The sequence below is a fragment of the Thermobia domestica genome, unplaced genomic scaffold, assembly GCF_964235325.1.
Source record: "Thermobia domestica unplaced genomic scaffold, izTheDome1.hap1.1 HAP1_SCAFFOLD_355, whole genome shotgun sequence".
NCBI lineage: Eukaryota > Metazoa > Arthropoda > Insecta > Zygentoma > Lepismatidae > Thermobia > Thermobia domestica.
In genome coordinates, this window is record NW_027656068.1 from 91,218 (window position 1) to 114,411 (window position 23,194).

Here is a 23,194-nt window from a genome sequence, read left to right on the forward strand (position 1 = left end):
TCTTTTCAAAATACGAGGATTTATTGTATCTTTTATAATAAAGAAATCGTAGAAACTTATTTTGTACACGTTCAATTTTCTCTATATTCTTCCTAGTGTAAGGAAACCATATCAGGCTAGCATATTCTAACTTACTTCTTATAAGACTATTAAATAAATTAGTCAAAGCAAATGCATTTTTCTGAGTATTTCTAAACATAAATCCAAGTAATTTGAAAGCCTGATTACACATTTTGTTAATATGAAATTCAAAGGTTAATTTATCATCCAATGTGACTCCAAGATCTTTTACAACATTACATCTTTTTAAACTTTTTCCAGACAATTGATAATCGTAACATAATGCTTTTCTCTTTCTAGAAAAAAGATATAACACAGCATTTATTTGAGTTAAAATATAACTTACTGTCTAAACTCCATTTGTATGCCCTTGATAAATCAGAATTTAATTCTTTGCAATCAGTGAGTGTTTTTATCTCTTTAAATCATTTGACATCATCAGCAAATAACAAACACCTGGAGTATTTGAAGATATCTGGTAAGTCATTAATGAACAATAAAAAAAATAAAGGTCCCAAGTTGGAACCTTGTGGTACCCCAGAATTTACCTTATATATGTAAGAATTTGTATGTCTATATGTTACGAATTGTTGTCGATCACTCAGATAAGAAGAAATCAGTTTTAAAAATTTGTCACAAAAACCAAATTTAGACAATTTATTTAGAAGAATATCATGATCCAGAGTATCAAGAGTTTTTGAAAAATCCTAATAAACTGTGTCAACTATGTTTCCATTATTAAAGGAATTAAATATATATTGAACAAAGTTAACCAAATTTTTTACAGTGGATTTTCCTTGACAAAAACCATGTTGATTAATAGATATATGTTAGGTGCTACTCCGGCATTTGTTTGGTGTGGATAAACCTAGAAAAAAAAAACAATTCAAGATGGCTAGCCTGAGAAAGCAGATACACCTTTTCGACCGAGTGTTCTCTACTATGGATTGTACACTAATATCGATGGTTTTTGAATATATAAACATGTCATCACTTCCCACTCGTAGGGTAATAACTTAAAGTAGGTACTAATTATGTGTCAAAACTCATTTTAAACAAGTCTATGTTTTTCCCGTGATACGATCACAAACAACAAATAGTTTTGATTTTTGGCGTTTCATTTTTTCTCACTCATCCCCACGCCGATGAGGGCTGAACTTAGACTCAAACGTGATCGAGAGCTTCACTATTCATACAATCGACACTTAAAACTAATGGGGTTGGACACTAATATCGTTCGGAGATTCAAGTAAATGAATAATTGCAGTTTACTATTTATGATTATATAGAATTATATACATATAACAAAGTGAACTAAATTCATCTACGATTACAGGTAAGGGAGAAATATCTGCAAATTTCAAACTGCATATATTTGTTATTACTAGTAGTGCGGTCTCTCTAGTTTGCAGATGCAGCAGAATTTAATTTTTGAGCATTCGGGCATGTGATTTTCTCATGGCACTTTGTACTCCTTGTTAGCACACATATATATATATACGTTGTATGTTTAAATTTTTGATATTGCTCCTTTCCTTTATGTCTTACATATCTAAAAATTAGGTTTTTAGAAAGATTTGACAATTGATGTCCTTACAACTCTCCTAAACTTTGACAATGTATAAGATTTGGAATTTTTAAAAAAATATATTTTGTGTCTAAATGTTGGTTGTTCTGCTCTAATATGTTACTAAAAAGATAGTAATAGAATTGGTAATAGAATATAGTAATAGAGTAGCTAGAGTCTCTTGTAATACTCAAAATATCTTCAAAACACTTCATATGTGTATATTTAATGGCACCTTAAATTTTTATCTCCTGCATTACTAAGTAAAATATTTACCTGATAAGGATCATCATAAGTTTCTATTCCTCCGCTAGCCGTTGGGCAATCTGACCGACTGTGAAAATTCTCAGGTCCATAAGGAACTGCTGGATATTGCCTATTTTGTGGATCTGCAGTGCTTCCTCCAGTACCTATATTAACTGGATGGTCAGCAGTCATATGGTTGAGGACCAGGTCTGCATATATTCTGGAAGGTTTGAACATTAGATTAAAATTAAAATAGTATTATAAGATTTGGGATTAACTGAATTAACAACTTTGGTATGTTTAAGGGGGATATCCGTATTTGGGGTTGAAATTTTCGATTTTTGAAAAGTAGCATTTTCAGAATGTACAGTATCTGCAGTTTTATTGAAGGACGTTTCATGTTCATACGTCATGAGATTCCCTTCCAGAAATGCAAATTATTGTGTGCTTCTGTTATATTTTGAGGCTTAAATATATCTATTTTCAGTTGCAATGTTCATTCCAGATTGTTTGATCATCCCACTCTTCTGTAATGGTGTAGTAAATATATTTTTAGGAATGCGCACGAGACGAGTCGAGACAGAATTTTCCTTACAAAATTCGAGTCGAGACACAGCTCTTCCAATAGAAAAATATACATTTTTCAAGTCGAAACATCACTTTTACAGCACATTTTCGAGACGAGACAGTCTCAAATCTTGTCTCGTGCGCATTCCTAATATTTTTGCTTTGTCGTTCCGAAAATAATACACAGATCATTTTGTTTACTATTGTTTACCATTCTGCGTTCACAGTTCATTGTTTTCCTTATTAGTAGGGCAACCCAAAAACATAAAAAGCATAACAGCAATTTAGACATATGGTAGGTATCTTAAACATGATTGTGGTTGTCTAAAAGCCAAGAAGAAACTAATTTTAAAAGCATAATAAAGCATAATTTTAGAAAATAAAGCATAAAGCATAATTTAAAATATATAGCACACACAATTCTTGGATAACTCTGTTTAACTGGAAGCTTAGCGTATTGTACTAATATTTTGTACAACCAATATAAACAATGCAAAATCTTTGAGAACATAACAATGCAACAATGAAAAGCTTATTTTTACTTTTGTAATCTTTTCGATGTAATCCTTTGAAGTGGAGAAAAGAAAAAAAGGAAAAGAAGAAGAAAACGGGGTATGTTTAGTACAAGGGGTCCAGAAGCACGTTAAAAAACACAAAATTTACAGGAGAAATGAGTGATGCAAGTGCTTAGACGTAACATAACATAACCAAATCTAACCTAACATAACATAAACTAACGTAAGCTAACCTGAACTAACCTAAACTAACGTAATATTAGTAGAAATAAGCGAAATTCTATGATTTTTTTTTTTTTTGAAAATTAGGCGGGACCCCTACACTAATATAACATAAACTAAACTAACCTAACGTAACCTAAACTAGCCTAACCTAACTTAAACTAACCAATCCTACCCTAAACTAACCGAATGTGAACAGAAATTACCAAAATTTGTAACATTTTTTAGAGAAAAGAGCTGGACCCCTTCTGCTAAACATAGGCCAAGAAAACTTCCCCCCAACAATGAATAGTACAGAAGAACTCCACACTATATTGTTATGTTTAGCTCTTGAAGTTGAGTGAGATCCAAAAAACGATTTTGATTTATCAACGAACTTAAAATGATTTATCAACGAACTTAAAATGTTCGTACTGAATTCTGTGTGTTTGTGTGTTATTTGCGAAGTTTTCAGTTTTGAGCCCTCTATTCGATAGAGCATTGGAGGGGGGCGCGGTGGCTCAGTGGTAGAGCGTTCACCTCTGGTGCTTGGGGTCCCGGGTTCGATCCCAGTCCCCGCCAAGTGAACTTTGTGGTGGACAAACACCGTGCTCGTGGGTTTTCTCGGGGTACTCCCGTTTCCTCCCACTCTTCATTCCACCATTTCACTCATCTCTCATCATCACCGTCTCCTTTAGCCTAACCGGCATAACCGTGGGACGTAAAACTTAAAGATTTCATTTCATTTTTTCGATAGAGCATCGGAAACTATCTCTAAGAAGTTACAGAACTCTTCGCGTCACTCTTACCGCTCCCAAGATATTGGCCAAAAAAGTTCCGATTTCGAGAGATTTAAGGATCCATATCTCGGGAACTGTAAGTCATAGAGAGATTATTGGTGTTGATCAATACGTAAGAGGATAGTGAACATTTTGGTACTAAATAGTAACCGGTAGCCACTGGCGAATTGGCCATCGTTCCCCGCCCCCCAGATACCGTAAAACGGAGCTACTTTGACATTTAGGGTTACTTTGACATAGAGCGGGGCTACTTTCACATAGAGCGGGGCTACTTTGACAGATGAGCAATTCGTGCTTCCTATGAGAATTGTTGCATATACTTTCATAGATATCCTCAATATGCTTGTTACGACTGTGATGTTGACGACTAAGGTTTCTCTTTCCATTGTTACATGTAAAGATAACATACCGGTACATATGCAATTATGTTAAAAGTAAAGTAAAGTAAAAAAAATAAAGTAGAATAAAAAATAAAGTAACAATGTAAAGTAAAGCATCGTGTATGTCCAAAGTAAAAGATGTTAAAAGTAAAGCTTTAGAAAAACTTGTATAGTGATGTATAATGTACCACAACACAATAAAGATTTCGTGTTTATCAAGTATACAGCATACCGTACCTTACATATGATCAAAACAGTGTTTTATACACTTTACATAAATTCCATGTCAAAATAACTCCATACGTTGAGTAACTTTGACCTTATGTAACAAATACATAAGATGTCAAAGTAGCCCCTGGGCTATTTTGACTGGTATATCATAATTTCTTCCCGCCAAAACTTACTTGTAGAGACTTAGGTTTAGTAGTGGATGTGATAGCCTAGATACCTATTGTTATGATGAGAATAGTATCATTCACTGGTTGCAGAAAGTGTCCCGTGTACACATCTAAACTACTCCAAAATCTGTCAAAGTAGCCCCGTTTTACGGTATTGGCCAGAAAAGTTCGGATTTCGGGAGTTTAAAGAACTCATATCTCGGGAACCATAAGTCATAGGGAGATAATATTTTGAGATTTTTTTTTTCAATTTTGAGCCCTCCATTTTGAGCATGTGTCTTCGTAAAACAATATACTGTAGAACGTTTTAACAGAACTCTTAAACAAAACATGTGGAAAAAACTTACAAGGGAACCTTCCGAAAATGATAGTTGCAGTGAAAGATGTGGCCTATGCCAATTGAAAGAGCTGTAACAGAGATGAGCATTCCCCCAAAAATTAGCTGCCCATAGCAATAGGTTCAAGAAATATAAGGGGTGGAAGTTCTGGAAACAGCAAGGTTGGACAAGGGGGAAAAGTGCAAATTCCGCAAAAAAGGGGGACATGGCAAAATACAATGCTAAGTGATGTATAGAAAGAGACTTGCCACAATAGGGAACAAATGAAGGCCACCAGTGGGGTTAACAGTGTTGCCAACTGCAATGAAAAGTACATGTTTTGCAAAGAGCACTATATGTAGTGAGTGCAATATTCAGTGTCATGTAGAACATAAGATATGATGTGTATAATCAGTGGTACAAACTAACAAAAGGGAATAGAAAAAACAGAAGTACGAAAAATACGGAAAAGACGAAGTTGGCCATAATGCGCCACATTTGATCACGAGCTGTGCATATTAGAATGAACAAAACAAGAAGCACCAACTATGCAGGAAATCGACGTACCTAGAGTCGAAAAGAAAAACGAGTTCCAAAGTTGGCAGCACTGACCATGAAAATCCAGACAATTCTAATATAGTTAGGCCACTCGCTTCACAAAAAGAAAATTCCAGCAAGAGGCATTAGCCTTCGCATCATTTGTACATGCTCGTCCACATTGTACGTGCAATTGTTCGATGAGACAATGGTCCAAACAGAAGATACATTTGCAGTGGGCACAGCGGAATACTGCCAATCCGTCACACATGGTACAATGATCGCCTGTGAATGTCTCGAAACAGTACTCTAGAGGTGTCGGAACCTGTGGTGGTCTTTCTATCACATATCCACATCAGTAGAAAGCAAACATAATCAAAGGCTTGATCTGCTGTGTGTTGCTGTCTGCAGTACCGCCTATATGATGTATTCAGATTGTCCCACCTAACTCTGCGACTGAAATAGTTTCAAAGCGAAAAAAAAAGTGACACATCCAGTTGTGCAGGAATGTACCCATGTCAGCGGGCGAGAAACTTCTGTGAGACGCAAGTGCCCCCAAGTCCCCCATCTTAGGGTCCCAGGGGCCAACTTCAAACTTTCAAATAGCACCATCGGTCGAGTTATATTTCTTTCGATAAATCATGGAATATGCAACAACGCATATCAGAAATATTTACTATATGGGATTTCAAAATGGCCGCCAAAAATATATGTTCGGTAACAAGAACAACGTGCATTTTTGGCGGCCATTTTGAAATCCGTGCTTCATATTGCAAATGTTTCTTATAGGCGGTGTTGTATCTATCCAGGGAAATATCATCCGCCCCCTGTTCCCATTCGAAATGTTGCGGTTGACCCCTCGAGCCTTATGATGGGGACCCTGGGGACTTGCTTCTTACAAAGTTTTCTTGGCCCTCGACATGAGTACATTCCTGTGCAATTGGATTTGCAACATCTCTTTTCGCTTCGCAGCAATTTGAGATCACAATGTTCGATGCCATGTTAAGACATAACATATATTTGTGGCGGCCATTTTGAAAAACATGCTTCATATAGCAAATGTTTTCTATATGTGTTGCACATTCCATGATCTATCGAGAGAGGTACCACTCGGTCGCTATTGCCATTTGAAAGTTTGAAGTTGGCTCCTGGGGCCCTATGATGGGGATCCTGGGGGTACTTGCTTCTCACAGACTTTTATCATCCCCTGACATAGGTACATTCCTGCACAACTGGATCCGTCACATTTTTGTTCGTTTCTCAAATCTTTCAGGTAACAAAGTTTGGTGGGACACCCTGTATATTAACACATACGACCCAACCATGACATAATGTTTACTTCTATTATAGGTTGTTGGCTCAACCCAACCATTTCATGTTCCCCGACTTGGCATTGTCTCAATCACTCTAGCATTGATGCATTCCGAGTGATGCCTATTGCCGGAATTTTCTTTTTGTGAAGTGAGTGGCCTAACTATATTAGAATTGTCTGGATTTTCATGGTCAGTGCTGCCAACTTTGGAACTCGTTTTTCTTTTCGACTCTAGGTACGTCGGTTTCCTGCATAGTCGATGCTTCTTGTTTTGTTCATTCTAATATGCACAGCTCGTGATCAAATGTGGCGCATTATGGCCAACTTCGTCTTTTCCGTATTTTTCGTACTTCTGTTTTTTCTATTTTCTTTTGTTAGGTTGTACCACTGATTATACACATCATATCTTATGTTCTACATGACACTGAATATTGCACTCAATTCATATAGTGCTCTTTGTAAAACATGTTCTTTTATTGCAGTTGGCAACACTGTTAACCCTACTGGTGGCCTCCATTTGTTCCCTATTGTGGCAAGTCTCTTTCTATACATCACTTGCCAGCATTGTATTTTGCCGTGCCCCCCCTTCTTTGCGGAATTTGCACTTTTCCCCCTTGTCCAACCTTGTTGTTTCTCGAACTTCCAGCCCTTATATTTCTTGAACCTATTGTTATGGGCAGCTAATTTTTTGGGAATGCTTATCTCTGTTACAGCTCTTTCAATTGGCATAGGCCATATCTTTCACTGCAACTATCATTTTCGGAAGGTTCCCTTGTTAGTACCGTACTCGGGGAAATTATGAATGGATAGATATATTACAAGAATTGTGTAATGAGTATAATAATAAAGTACATATAACAATTGGTATAAAACCTGTAAAAGTCCATAAAAAAATAATTCTTTTTAAGTTCGTTCAGGGAATGCTCTTGGAGAATTCTCAACTGGTTTCTATTTTAATCAAATATCAAATCCAGGCCACATAAAGCAAAATATTTAGCAACGAAAAAAGACATAATTGGCTGTTTCTAAATTCTGAATCATATATATATATATATATATATATATATATATATATATATATATATATATATATATATAATCGCAAGTGCTTATGTAAGATAAGGACACCTACCTCTATCGTATTGAGAGTTAGTAAATATTTCACACATTATCTTCACTGTCCAAGTGTCTGTTGTGAAACCAATTTAATTCAATCTCTTAACCTGTTAATCTTATATTCTGACATAAAATGTTTGAACTAGTGGTGGCCACAAAACTGGCTTTTCGGTTTCTGGTCTCCAGAAAAACCGAAACCGGTTTCTAAAACTAAAAAGACGGTTTTTAGACGAAACCGTTTCAGTTTTTTCCAAAACCACTTTCAGTTTTTCCAAAACTGGTTCTATTTCTGATCAGAATAGTGTTTCGTTGTTCTCCGGAAACCGATTCCGATTTCACATACATATTCATTTGTGTTTTCCAAAACAGTTTTCACCAAAATCGTTTCGGTGAAAACCGAACCGCTTTTTGGAGAAAAAACGAAACGGGTTTCGGTTAAAAACCGAACCGTTTTTGGAGAAAACTGAAACCAGTTTCGGTGAAAAACGGAACCGATTTTGGAGAAGACCGAAATGTCGGTTTTTCGGGTTTCGATTTTTCTAGAAACCGGTTTCCGGTTTTTATAAAAAACCGGTTACGTCCATCCCTAATTTAAACAGCATTAGAACTGAGAGCTTGTAACGCGAAATGTCTTTTCAACATTGATTGTTGTACGATTGACGCCAATAATGTCCCTAACCAAATATATTGAAAAGATTGGTTTTTACTTTTATAAAGTTTTCAGCAAAAGTTATAGCAGAAAATATTTCTCATTACAAATGTTTAAATATTTTTAGCATTGCATGTCTTGGCCCATGTGATATGTGCTGTACATTAGAAGGGAGACGTTGTAGACCGAAAACTTCCAACAATATTGAATGGTTCGGTGGTCAGAATTGTTAGCTTGACATAACTGAGTTATGTGTTATGTTGCTATCATAATAACGTTCATGAGCACTATAGGTAATCTGAATATATAGACAATAAGTTGTTGAAGAATGTAGTGGATGTTTTCTCCTGCACTAGTATTTATGTACTAGAAATTTGAACGGTAAACATCACTCAAAAGCTCAAAACAAACACATAAGAATTTAAACGATGGATGTAGGTTTAACCTAATTTATAAATTAATTACTGTTGAAATTAACAAAACGTAATTTCAAATACAGGTAGATAGTGCAGCAGATAAATTGGCGAGGTAGAATATGATATTTAGCTAATAAATGGTTTGACTGTAAAGTTTCCTAATATGTCAGCCTCAACAACAATATCTTGGTGTTGAATTCTTGGTCCATGGCTACTTCGATGTAACCCGAAGCATCTTCTTCAAAAGTCCCAATTGTGGTTCATCTTCGATCTCGGAGTCGGTGATTTTGTTCAGAAAGGGTTCACATGGACCTACCTCCTTTGTCTTCTCATCTTCATATTTCGTGAAGGATTGAAGTGTTCGGCGTTGCCATGACGTCAAGTCGTCGCGTACCTCTAATATCAACAACAAAGTAGGTAAGGATCTATACAATCTCCTTTTCAGATAACTTCAAAGTAGACGAACCTACTTCAGTACAGTAATAAACTTCGGATTTCTTAAATTAATAAAAATAAAACTTCTAATCGAATAGTGTCCCTATTTTAATAGTAGGTGATCGCTATGAGTAGGTGATCGCTTACTTTAAGAGACTTGCTTATCATAATAATGAGCATCCCGTGGAAGCTTTGTGTCACATATTCGAATTTAAGTACGTATGTTAAGCTTTTTAATATTTGTTGCAAAAGTATTAGTTAGTATTTAAAAAAAAATGCCAAGCTCACTTCCTACAAAGACAGAGATTTTAAAATAATAAACAAGAGTGAAAGTATTGAAATAGAAAATGAAAACAGGAAAATGCAGAGGTGAAGGCATAAGCTGATGTGTGTATATAAACTGTCTTCAAAACGTTCATTCTAGTCGGATCTCTTTGGACACACTGGTCAGTTTGGTCTCATCAAATCAATTGGTCTTGCCAACCATTCAGTCTGAAAGACGTCGACTGGTCCTACAGGCTGGAAGTGAGCGAAATGGTATTAAGATGTCAAAGTTCAGCACTTTTTATATTGTTATAGAAATTCAGAAAATGCGGAGGTCTTTCGCTGATAGTTCCTTGCTCTTTAATTAATTTCAGTTTCCATAAGCTTCATGTGATATTTCGGGTCATTTATGTAAATACTAATATTTATCCAAAATGTATAACTCTTTGTACTGGCTAGGTCAAAGATGCACCAATAATCACAAAAATTCCCTATACTACCGATAACACTGGATTGTAAATCTTTTAATGAAAGATCAATAAAAACGTAACTTTCTTTCACCGTATATTATTTTGTACTAAGAACACAATCTATTTAATCAGTAGACCTATTAATTTTAAAGTTACGAAACAGTTTTATGAACACAATTTAGAATTCAGGAAACATTAATTTTGTCAATCCTTGCATGTAAATACATTTTGGGTATGGATACGCTCCAAGAAAGAAATACTACACCACTTTTATAAGTAATATTGTATATCATATTGAAGGTAGGAGGGTTTGACTTAAACACTAGTTGAATACGTCTCCTTTCAGAGTTATGAGCTGCTGAAAGTACCTTAAAAGTGTAAATACGAAAAGAAATGTGCTCAAGTTTGAAAACTAATGTACTTAACTCTAGCAGCGAGAAAAAAAAAACAAAATATAAACGAAATAGTAAACGAATTAGTAAACATTTTAACTACATCTCCATAGTTGCAAATAGTACACTGTAAAAAATCGTTGTGTTATTCCAACGAAATGCCTATGTGTTAACACGATTGTGTTAAAATATAACACAAACAGATGGTTAGAACAACTCACTCTACATTTGTAATTGTGTGTCAAATGCCGATAGTTGAAATGACACACAGCCTGTGTGTTAAATTAACACAAATGTAGAATCTTTGGTGTTGTTTTCTGCGTGATTGCCAAATATGTTGGGCATCTAATTATAAAGGCTTATGAATTGAAGCTACAAACAAACACAGTAGGAAGAAATACTTAAACAAATCCAGGTATACGCAAAATTTCAACATGCAAACCGTGCGATGTTTTTTCAATTGTTTTACGTAGTGTCTCTGAAGAAATATGTTAACAGCGAGAAACAACGTTGTATTACTGTGTCACTTCTACACTGCACTAGAGCTCACCAAAAATGGCGGAAAACAAGTAGGATCACGATTAAGAGGCAAACATATTATAAGGTAAGAGTTTCCTATCATTCTTGAACAAGATGTTGGTAAAGATTGTGTTTCGCACCATCAAGAAATAAATACTTCATAATAAATGTTGAAGAGGGCGACAAAAATTTTCATGAAGATTTTCAATATGAAGTGTTCTCTAGTTTAAAATTCTTATTTTAAAATTAGAATCTTCAGTAAGCGTAAGCAACGCCAAAAACAGTGTTAATCTGATCGTCTGACCTTGAATTTTAACACTGGGAGTGTTGAATTAACACCAAAATGGTGTTACTTATACGACTTTCACCTTGAATTATGACACAGATTGTGTGTTGAAATAATAAGAAAATGATGTAGAAGTAACACAGGGATTGTGTTATATTGATATTTGACATAGTGTAATATTAACACAAAATAATTAACACACTACACACTGTGTTACTTTCTTCGTGTTGGTGCAACACCGCCACAAGTAACACTCAACACTTTTTCCCACACTATCGACCCTGACACGGTGTCGAATCAACACCGAAAATACTAACACATCCGAATTTAACACCGCTCAATACAGGTTGTGTGCTAAAAACGTAACACACCCCCTATGTTAAACACCAACACCACGGGTCTGTGTTGAACTAACACCACAGTTGTAGTCACGCTGGAACGACTGCCCACTGTTAAAATTGAGTTGAATTAACACAACCATATTTACTGTGTATAGTACCAATACAATGGATTTTAGAGGAGTAAGTTGCGTCATTGACAGAAATACGTTTGATGATGAACTTCATCTTCTGCAATACTTTGTCTTGATACTGCACAACTCGTAAACATGTATATTTAGATGAATCTGTATTAACATCTCAATACTGTCTCAAACTGCATGACATAGATTCCATAGATTTCATACTATGTTCTGAGAAACCTGATTTCTCGAACACTGAAGACAATAGTTGTCAATGAACTTCTTCTTCTCGAAAAGTTTATTCAAAAATATTTGTTTATTTAAAATAATAAATAATTATCTTTCGAAGTTCTATGTTATAATTTTTGTGCAACCCAAATTTTACCACTACTTACCTGACATCCACAGCATTGCACCTTTTCACCATGTCCTGAAATTCTTGCTCATTGCCTGACCTGGTTACTAAGTTATAAGAAATAGGTTGATAACGCTCATACCAGGGCCTAGTTTCAAAAATTACATTTTCACTTGGAGGAGAGATCTGCATAAAAGATTTTTTAAAAAATATATTGTACAGTTACAACCAAAAGTGAGCATATACCACGTATATTTTTCTATTATTAATAACATCCTAACAAATTAACCAAATAAAAGACACTTTTAAACGAGAACAGGGAATTCACTTTCTGTATCACAGATTCATTCAACTCAAAATAGTAACAGAAGAAAAAGGAGATAACTAAAATAAAGCTTTGCGTTTATGGTTTACCTAGGTCTGATAGTCCTCTTTTTAAGTAATGGAAAAGAAGTTCTTAAAAGCATCTCTGGTAAAATTTGAATAATGACGTATTTGAATATTCTATCAATATAGTTTGTGAATTTCGTCATTCATCTATTACGAAAAGTATATTAGGTTAAAGTGATCAAACTAAGGATGTTATAAAATAGAGGATCTGCACATATGATTCTTCATCCTATTAACTCAATGAAACCAAAAACCAACTGAGAATCGGCACGTCTGATTGGCTACTCTCGTTTCCACCATGAATGTTGTCTCAAAACATTGCGATCTTAGTGGGCGGGGCGGATAGAGTGGGTGTGGCGAAACTGTGAGGTATGGGTGGGTTCACGATTTTCTTGTATACGCAGATTCTCTATTTTATAATATCCTTGGTTCAAACTATTCATTCCTTTATCAAATAATTAATTATTAGAATAATTTTAATATAATACAACAAATATTTGAATTAGTATAGAAATAAACAACAATGCATCCAATTATTATTAAAATGGGTCAATAATTCTTTGAGTTATAGTTTAAATAAACCAATAATTCCTTTAATAAATTATTTACGTAAACCAGACATTGTTGAAGTAAGAATTCCGTAAAGAAAAAGAGTTTGAAAAGAAGAAAAATATTCTTACAATAATTGTACAACTATTGGAATTTTTACTATTCAAATAAACCAATCACTGAATCAATAATTAGAAATAATTATACAAGTGGACAATAATACTATAAACAATAATTCTAATGCAGTAATAATTATTGACTAATCAATCATTTATCTTTGAATTATTATTCAAGTAAATCAATTATGAATTTAAGTGGAACAAGTTCACTCTGTCTTTAAAACAAACAACTAATTACAAGTAATAATTAATTAATTATCAAAATTTTAAAAATATTTTGCACGTAAAAACCTTCCTTGGAAATAGCCTATTATACTAGTGAAAACCACAGCAAAATATGCTCAAATGGTTCTTGATATACCGCAAACGTAGATACATACAGGTCAAATGTTTTTTCGAAAGCCAGCTTAAAACAGAAAATAGTTTTTGCACATAAAAGTGTACATCCTTTAAACATACCATCACGAGGAACAAGGGCCAGAACTGCTAAGCGACGAACTCGCTTTCAGTATAATTTCTGTCCATTTATGCATTTTTTTTATTATTCACTATTTCAGGTGAAACAAATTTCTTACTACGCCTAAAATAGCAGATTGAAATCTTACCAGTTACTGTATCTGTCATAATTAAATGTGATAATTGGTTTGGCGAAACAAAAATTAGACCAAACGATTCAATATAGTTTTAATTCAAAGTATGTAAGAGGAAGTGACAAAGAAAGGGCCATTATATCAAATAAGACAAAGAAATAAAGCATTAAACATGTTCTACGTATTAAGGTTATTCTTCTGTGTATTTTGACTTTATAAAATTTTGTATAAGGAGTGAACAAATAAAACCCATTCGGTACTCTTAGTAGGACAAGTTGAAGACATAGGATTGCATTGTTGTAATGATGTGTATGCTTGTAGCATTTAATGTAGTGATCATTGTGAAACGTTTCCTGTCTTTGCAGGAATAAGATTTGAACCATGACATTCACTATCCCAAATTCGTCCAGATCGGATTAAGGAGCAGTCATCCAGTTTCTGAATGCAGTGCAGAGGCATGTCAACCGGCTGAGGCGTGTCGTCCGATGAAGTAAGTATTACTGGTCTTTAGTATCAAAGAACTACGTAGTCTCTTAGTGTTTTAGAACAACTTGTGACGAAGGTTTCGTTGGTTAGTTTCAAATAAGAGTCCCTTTCCAGCACCGAGGTTAAATGAAACGTGTTCCTGTACTTTAAGGAATCCAAACCGTCATTACGTGTTAAAGGTTTCCGCCAGAATCCAACCTGATACACTGCACTAGCCAGTAGACCGGGGGAAAGGGCTAACTTCTAACATATAAAGGTAATCAAAAAAAATTATATTGTTTTTTCACCCACCACCTTCGAAAATCGATATGTCATCTACGACGTACATGGAAGATAAAAAATAGTCCCTATCAGCATCGACGACTTTCTGCCAACGTTCTGGAAGGTCCTAGGTTCCATCGCGGTAAAGTTTGGTGGGCCGTGAAGCGAAGAAGGTATCAAGTTCATATTGCTCCTCTACTAAGGATTTGAACTGGTGTCCTTTAAGGTGATTGTCCAAGAAATGGAACAGGTGATAATCGGACGATGCAGTGTCCGAAGAGTATGGTGGATGAAATAGTGTTTCCCATCCAAGGAGTAGAATGGTGTCCCGGGTCATCCTAGCCACGTGGGGCTTAGCGTCGTCCTGTAACAGGAGGACCCCTTTGCGATTCAGAAGTGTTGCTCCAAGTGTTTTGAGTTTTTCTTGAACATGGCTCAACTGCTGACAGCATACAACTACATTGATGCTCTGATCAGATGGTAGCAGTTCCCAATGGACGATGCCGCGAGCAGTCCACCAAACACGTAGGAGGACCTTCTTCTGGTGCAGTGCTGGTTTCGGCTGTTTTGGAACCGGTTCATGAAATGCCAACCAATAATGAAGGCGTCGTGGAGTTGCATACAGAACCCATTTTTCATCACACGTCAACACCTTGTCCAGAAATAGCTCCTTCCTCAGAACAGACAACAAAGAAATACAGATATCTGCTCGCGTTTCCTTCTAACCCGAAGTCAAATCATGTGGAACCCAATCAACCCAACTTGTGGTACTTCTCAAGTTGACGGAGGTGCTGCCGAATGGTTTCTATACTCACCCTGAATTGTTGTTCCAGTTTCTCACATGTCTCGCCACTGTTCGCCTCAATTGCTGTCTGAAGATCTTCATTTTGTATATATATATATATATATATATATGTGTGTGTGTGTGTGTGTGTGTTGTTCTTACGGCACACGGTGCGTTTTCGAGTGTTTCGTCATCGTTCTTAAACTTGTTAAACCACCGCTGCAGTGTCCGCGTAGTTACGACACCTCATTAAAGGCCAGACATATCTTCTTCCCCGCTGCAGCTGCGTTTGACTCCAGAATGAACTCGTACAGCATGTATGCCCTTTTTGACGCTCTGTGGAGGACCCATGTTCACTCTGCCCTTACGCAAGTTCACGGTGTAACTGAAGTCCCACAGCCAGGAAGTATGTTGAATATACCCACACCAAGAACTGACCTTCGCTTTTTCTCCATTCACATTCAACTCACGGTGTGAGAACCAGTTCAACACAGACCTCCACGGAAAGCGACAGAACTTTCTTGGTAACCTTTCATAGTATATAAATATTATAGTAGTTTTCTGCGATTTTAAGGTCCACAAATAACTCATTGATTATTATTATTATTTATTGCAAACATGTATCTACATGTAAACTTTTCTTTACTGAAAAAAATATCACTAAAATAACTTTTGGAAGTTAACTTTACAAAGACAGGTTTTTTCAGTCCTACCTGCACACCTCCAAAGTCATAGGGTGCCAGAAATCTTTCGCATTCTTCCGCAATGTCCTGCCATCTCCATTCAAATAGATGTACAATTGGCTTTGTGTTATTGTTTGGAGGAGTTTTCTGCGATTTTCCACTCAGCACTAACAACACTAAAGCTATAAGAAATCTTATATTTACAAATGATTTTGAATTATTGACAGCTAAATTTCTGTAAGACAAATATGTGAAGAACATGTGGAATGCATCTGATCCAGTCCGTTAATCATAAATATTAGTAGAGATATTGAAATACATGAAAAGTTCTGAATCAATATGCACTTTGCTGAATCAATAGGTATTATGTACACTTGTTACTATGCTAAACCTCATTTTTCCGCAGTTTCGTATCTTATTTTTCACATAAAGAAGATATTTGTCTTATAATTACAGAGACTGTAGAATTGTCCTTCGTCAATATATTTTACAATGACATTCGCACATGCTGCATCTGTGCCAATATGTAATAAAGTGTTGTTTCGCTATTGGTTACAGAGTATTAGCAGATGTCGGAAGCATTGTCACTAGTTTCAAACACCTATGTTATGAACATCATTTATTTATTCAAGAAATATTGGGAGCAGCCTGAAAAAAAAAAAATCACATAGAATATTTAGCGATCAATGATAATGAAATAGAAGGACTGTGTTTAACAGGCATGGGCGGCGACTAGAGGGGCAAAGAGGGGCAGTTGCCCCCCACTTTTTTGAAATTACACATTAATGAATATAGTTTCATTTGGAAATATAATGTTTAGTATGTATTATTGGTTCATAGAATAAAAATGGTGCCATAAAATATTTGTCGTTCTATGAGTACATATTGGTTGTCTTCCCGTGGAATTAAGAAAGCTACAGGAATTGCGTTTGAACTGCTACTAAAAATGGACCAAAAATTAACCTATTGGAGCGCCACAATTCAAGCGTACTTTAATTTCTTCTTGCAAGGGCTCGATATATTAGTCAGCCGCTCTGGAACTAATTGAGATAACATTTCGCAAGAAAAGAAGTCCTTCACAAGTTATTCTTTAATTGTACAAAAATCAACAGTTCCTAAAATGTATTTTTTTCTAATAATAAGGAATATTTTGATTTGATTTTTTTCAGTTTAACATCCTGTTCAGGAGCGAAGTTATATGAGACGTGGAGTTAATGATCAACATGGAGTCCGAACCACGTGAGCTCCCCCGAATCTCCGGAATCGAGCCCGGATCTCCCACGTCAAAGGCGTGTACGCTAACCGCTTAGCCACGAAGGAGTTCAGTAAGGAATATTAATTTTGCAGTGTAATATACGAGTTTAGGGGTGTACATATACAGTTTTGTATATACAATTAAATTTAGTGAATTCAGCATAATTTTAGGTTTTAGGATTATTTTGTATAACTGAAATATGAAGTGACTCTAAGTAGTGCTGAGTTTTAATATATTCCAAGAAAGTGAAAACTGTACTTAACGGCAGCGAATATGTTTCGGGAAGCTGCAAAAGTATTTCTTTAAATGTCGTAGCATATGCTTGTAGTATTCAATGTCATTCTAAGAGTAATAACACATATAACAGCATGCGTGGAATAAAAATATAAGTTGTTCATTAATTTCCAGTTTCAATATAACTTTTACAAAACAAACCTCATTATTCATTAGTATGATTATTTGATTAATCTTATCCTTTCTGTTTATTTGTTTTGCAAATTTGTTATTAAATAGACCCCTAATATGATCACACAATTTTCCAGACAGATATTCATGAGCAAGGAATCAAATCTCTTCTTACACCTTCGTTGTTTAAGAGTACAAAGGGCTAGTATCTACTTGAGTTGCTCTTGTCAATTTACTTAATAAATATGAAACAAGATATACGGTATTTTAACTAAAAAAGACAGTATCCTAATAGTTATACAACCTTTCGTCAAATAAAGTGTTACAAGCAACCAGGAAAACTAAAATTGATGTCAAATATTCAGATCATGACTTGCCCCCCCCACTTTTAACGTCCAACCGCCGCCACTGTTAACAGGCCCCATTACGGAGAAATTAAAATACCGCTAATTTTACAGTAATTATGTGATATCTTCAAATAGATAAAAGGTAATCGAAAAGTGGAACAAGAGCTCGCTTATTTTATATGAGATACCGTTATCATCACTCACTTATCTGTAGGGATGCGCACGAGACAAGATTTGTGGCTCTCTTGTCTCGAAAATGTGCTGTAAAAGTGATGTCTCGACTCGAAACATGTATATTTCTCTATTGGAGGAGCCGTGTCTGGACTCGAATTTTGTCAGGAAAATCCTGTCTCGACTCGTCTCGTGCGCATCACTACTTATCTGCTTTTGACTTCCAGCCATCTAGAAAATCGGCATTTATTTCCGCGTTTCTAAATGGCTGCAAACGGAGAGCTACTAGTGGACCCGTAATAACGGAACCTTATGCAAAATAACATAGTCTAGCGCGCTCAGTTCCACATTTCGATTATCTTTTATCTATTTGAAGAAATAATGTAAAATTAGTGGTATTTAAATTTTGCAGTGATGGGAGAGAACTGTATCGACCAGGGACTGTATTTACAGATATGAGCACATCATGTGCTGGGGGTTAAAAGGCGTCTGGAAAAATGTCAGTCTAGATAATGGTCAATTGAATCAAACCCAGGAGCTCCAGACTACGACAAGAGAATGGTTCGGACTTATTCAAAGTCCTCAATACATTTTTTTTAAATAGTAATAATAATCACAAGGACATGTTATTTCGTATGGAATCTTCATTCAGTTCACCCGATCTTCACTAACCTTGGCATAAAGGTAGCGTTGTCCAAGAAACGAGACGAGACAAGTAATAAGAGTTCTTTGTCTTGTCTCGGAAAATTTGGACGAATTCTCTCTCGTCTCAATTTCCAAGATTTTTTTTCTTGTCGACTTTGTTTTGTAAATTTATGTATGCGTACAAAATTTATTCTCTGATTTTCTTAATTTCATCAAGAAGTTATCAGAATGCTTCTGCACCGAGAGATCCGCAAAGGAAGCACTTAAAACCACATTTGTTTTCAAAATATACTATATTGCGTAAGAAATTGCGTACTTTTTAGTGCTGATAAGTGCTCTTCATTATGCTTTTACAATTAGTTTATAAATTTATAGTCTTTATAGAATGAAGACTTGCTGTCCCAACTATTTGGCCATGAAGAGGTTGACAGAAGATCGCGATACCTGAAGAGCTGCTCGAAACCAATCTTTGAGATGGCAACTGAAGAACAAGACACTTCTTCTAACCAGTGAAGCCATATCTAGCATCTTGGTCCTAGATCTAGCATAATTCACATGCATTTAGCATCTAACATCTCGACTTTAGCATCTTGGCCAAATCTAGCATAACTTCATTCTTCCCTCAGGTGAACAAGAAAAGAACGAACATTTAGATGGTTCAAGAACTGTCTGGAATTATTCTTAGTTGAAGCGATGGTTGGAGCAATGAAACTAGTCAGTATTTCCGTGATTGTAACTTGTTGTTGAATTCAGAGAAATGTTCAAAAATAGCAAAACGTGACTCTACAAAACATATTTACTTACCCATAGTTTTATTACTACCAACTGAGATCTGAATGTGTGGTTATCTGGGATGTTTCTGTCCGTTTCAATTTACAACTTGAGAGCGGAGGGATATGAGCATCAGGGGGTCAGCTAGTAATACACTAAAAGAAATGCTTCAGGGCTGTGTCGGAAGCGGCATGTTGTGCATATGTTTCTTAAAATGTTATCCATTCATAAAATATAAATTCGACCTTCCTCCCCTATAATGTACCATTTACCAATTTATTTCATTATCATTCCTGACAGCATCATATTAGCTTTGTACATGAATACAGTTGAAACACTTCACTAAAATAATGAAGATAAGTAGGGGCGTTGGCTCAGTGGTTATATACGTTCGTGAGACTTCGTGCTATTCACATCGTCTCTCGCTCGCTGTTAGTGTTGTAACACACGACGAGTCGATTTAAGTTTGTGTACTGTGCGATTATCTTAGTGGGATATTGAATTTATTAGTGTCTTCTAGTCTTCTATTTCTTCGAGTGATTTTGTGGTCGTTCTACGACGAAATTTCGACATGAGTTGTTTACGTGAAAATTCCTTACGTATAAATTTTGGTCAAGTAAGTCAAAAGCCTTCTACAATTTTTGTCCATGAATGGATCCGAAACACGTTTAAATTAACCATAGATCAAATACACAGCATTGAACTGGACTATATCAAGAAACAACTGTATATTAAGTTAGTCAACAAGGTTCTGTGTGAACGAATTCTATCTTCTACTCATGGTGAAGTCAAATTCACCGATAGTGACAAGGAATATTTACTTCCTCTTGATCTCGCTGACAACAGTATTACCGTCGTTAAGGTGTCTTTGTGCCCCATGGAACTTAGTAATCAACAGTTAACACGAGTGTTTTCTCAGTATGGTGAAATACAGTCAATCCTAGACGAACAGTATTCTGCGGATCATGTCTATGTCACCCGTACTGGACGTAAATTAATTAAAATGAAGGTTAAACAAAATATTCCTTCATTTATTACAGTGTGTGGTTTGCGCCTCTTCTGTAGTTATTCCGGTCAAATCCAAACTTGCGCGTTGTGCAATTCACAGGACCATTTTGTTCAAGAATGCCCCCGAAAAAAAGGTCCGCCCTTCAAAGTTCACCCGCCAGTTCGCAGTTCTCCACTGCCACCGCTTCGTACCCCTTATAATCTCCCACATGAAAAGGTGTCTCTGCATACTGATAACTATACGGAATTTCCTCTGCTCACTTCTGCTCACCCTGGTATTTCTTCAAGTCCTGACGTTCCAGCACCTGAAACATCCCACGATCCCGTCATTCGTCCCGACCTACAAATGGAAGAAGATCGTACTACTGACCCGGAAGTTATTGCCCCTCTGGAATCTACTGCAGTACCTCAGTCTACTCCTGAATGTAAGGCCCAAGAAATTCTCAAGGAAGGACAATTAGCTCAGGTAGGTGACCAACAGTCAGTAAAGGATTTACAAATGGATTCTAGTGCTTCCTTGGACCACGATAATCAGTCTCTTGTGCCATTGGTAGCCGACTCGAATACCACCCGTGACCGGAATATGCAATCACTCACAAGTGATTCCGCCAGTGAATCCGATCTTAGTGCTCCTGTATATGAAAAACGTAAACTTTCCAAATTAAAGGCAACTGTTACTGGAGTTTCAAAAACTTCTAAAGGAGGTCGTTCTTCAGATGTTACACCTGTTTCAGGTGCACGAACACGGGCCACCTTGAAAAAGTTGAAAGCTGGTACCCCTGTTGGGGAAGATTTATAATTATCTTCTTTGTATTATTGTGGTATCATTTTCAGCCCTTTATGCAGTGTTTACTACTTCGTTTCACTTTATTTTTGTTTATGTATAGTTTTAGTTTTGCCACCATTAACCTAAATGGATTTACTTCTCCTGTTAAACAAGAAGCGTTAAGAGATTTTATTTGCAAAGCAGATATTGATGTGTTGTTCGCTCAAGAAGTGGCCCTTCCAGAATATGGTTCTCTTTCCAATCATACATGCTATTCTCATTTTACAGAGAATGGGCTAGGTACAGCAATTATCTATCGTAGTGATCTAGCTTTTAAGACAATTAATGATTACCCAAATGAACGAATCTCCCTTGGTATGCTTGAACGCATTAAATTATGTAATATTTATGTCCCCTCTGGTTCTCATAACAAGAGAGAGCGCCAAGATTTCTTCAACACTGACCTTGCTCAGGCTCTATTTAATGGTACTTACCCTTGTATATTAGGTGGAGATTTTAATTCCGTTTTACAACCCATTGACCAGACTCCGAACTTTAACTTTTCTCCCGAACTCCAGCGCATAGTAAATACGTATGATTTAGTGGATGTGTGGCGTCATTTTCGACCCGCTGAACCGGGTCACTCATTTCATACTTCACAATCATCTAGTCGCTTGGACCGTTTTTACATAAGCCGCTCACTTGTTGCACAAGTGCGCAATATTAAGCTCGAACCTGTTTGTTTCAGTGATCACTATGCTCTAATTATGAGAATAACCCTACCAGTATCCAAATTTTTGAGAAGTAGTCCCCTTTGGTATTTTAACACCTCTATACTTATGGACCCTGAGTATCAGCATTTAATTCGAGAGGAATGGCGGATCTTGTTTCCGTTAATATCACGCTATCAGGGCAAACTTATGTATTTTTGGGACAAGAGAATTAAACCTAGATTTCGACCCATAAGTAAACAATATTGTATTCAACGAACCCAGGCATACAATACTCAATACAACTATTACTCTAGTCTTCTCAAAGAATACATGCAAGAACAATTACGAGGCCGTCCGGTCAGGCCTCAAATTCAAGAAATCAAAGCGCATTTATTGTCGTTGCATAAACAACGCATGCGCGGTTTTTTTTGTTAGAAGCAAACTTGTCCAGGCCGATGACACGGAACAAGCTAACATCGTGCAAATTCACAAAGAACGACTCAGAGGCAAACAAAAGTTAATTTCTTCTATTAAGGGCAAGGATGGCCAAATTTATGAAGGTTCGCAGGTACTTCCCCAATTTGTTCAGTATTATAAACAATTGTATACAAAACCTAATGTACATAATGAAGATGAATCTCTTTTGGACTTTATTCCTCTAAACCTAGATGTAAATGCTCAAGAGTATCTCAACAGTCCCTTCACACTTGATGAAGTCAAGAGATCAATTCAACTAGGGAAACGTGGTAAATCTACTGGTATTCACTCTTTACCATTAGAATTTTATATTACTTTCATTGATATTCTTGCCCCGTTTCTTACGGACCTCTTCAATGAATATCGAAATACCTGTACCTTAGGGGAATCTCTATCCACGGGTATTACTGTATTAATCCCTAAACTGCCTAACTCTAACTTCATAGACAATTATCGTCCTATCAGCCTTTTAAGTGCGGACTTAAAAATTTTAACACGCTGTCTCGCGCTTC

At 36.1% G+C, this 23,194-nt stretch overlaps 1 protein-coding gene across 1 annotated transcript in view; it reads right to left on the reverse strand.

Moving 5' to 3' along the window:
- LOC145676763 (alpha-amylase-like) overlaps positions 1-21,056 on the reverse strand; it is a 95,986-nt gene extending 74,930 nt beyond the window's left edge. Inside the window, exons 1-4 of the mRNA XM_081747572.1 lie at positions 20,998-21,056; positions 16,155-16,359; positions 12,303-12,448; positions 1,904-2,093 (exon numbers count right to left, since the gene is read on the reverse strand). Coding sequence (XP_081603698.1) covers positions 1,904-2,093; positions 12,303-12,448; positions 16,155-16,359; positions 20,998-21,056 — 600 coding nt within the window. The remainder of the gene's footprint in view (positions 1-1,903; positions 2,094-12,302; positions 12,449-16,154; positions 16,360-20,997) is intronic.
- Positions 21,057-23,194: the final 2,138 nt, after the last annotated feature.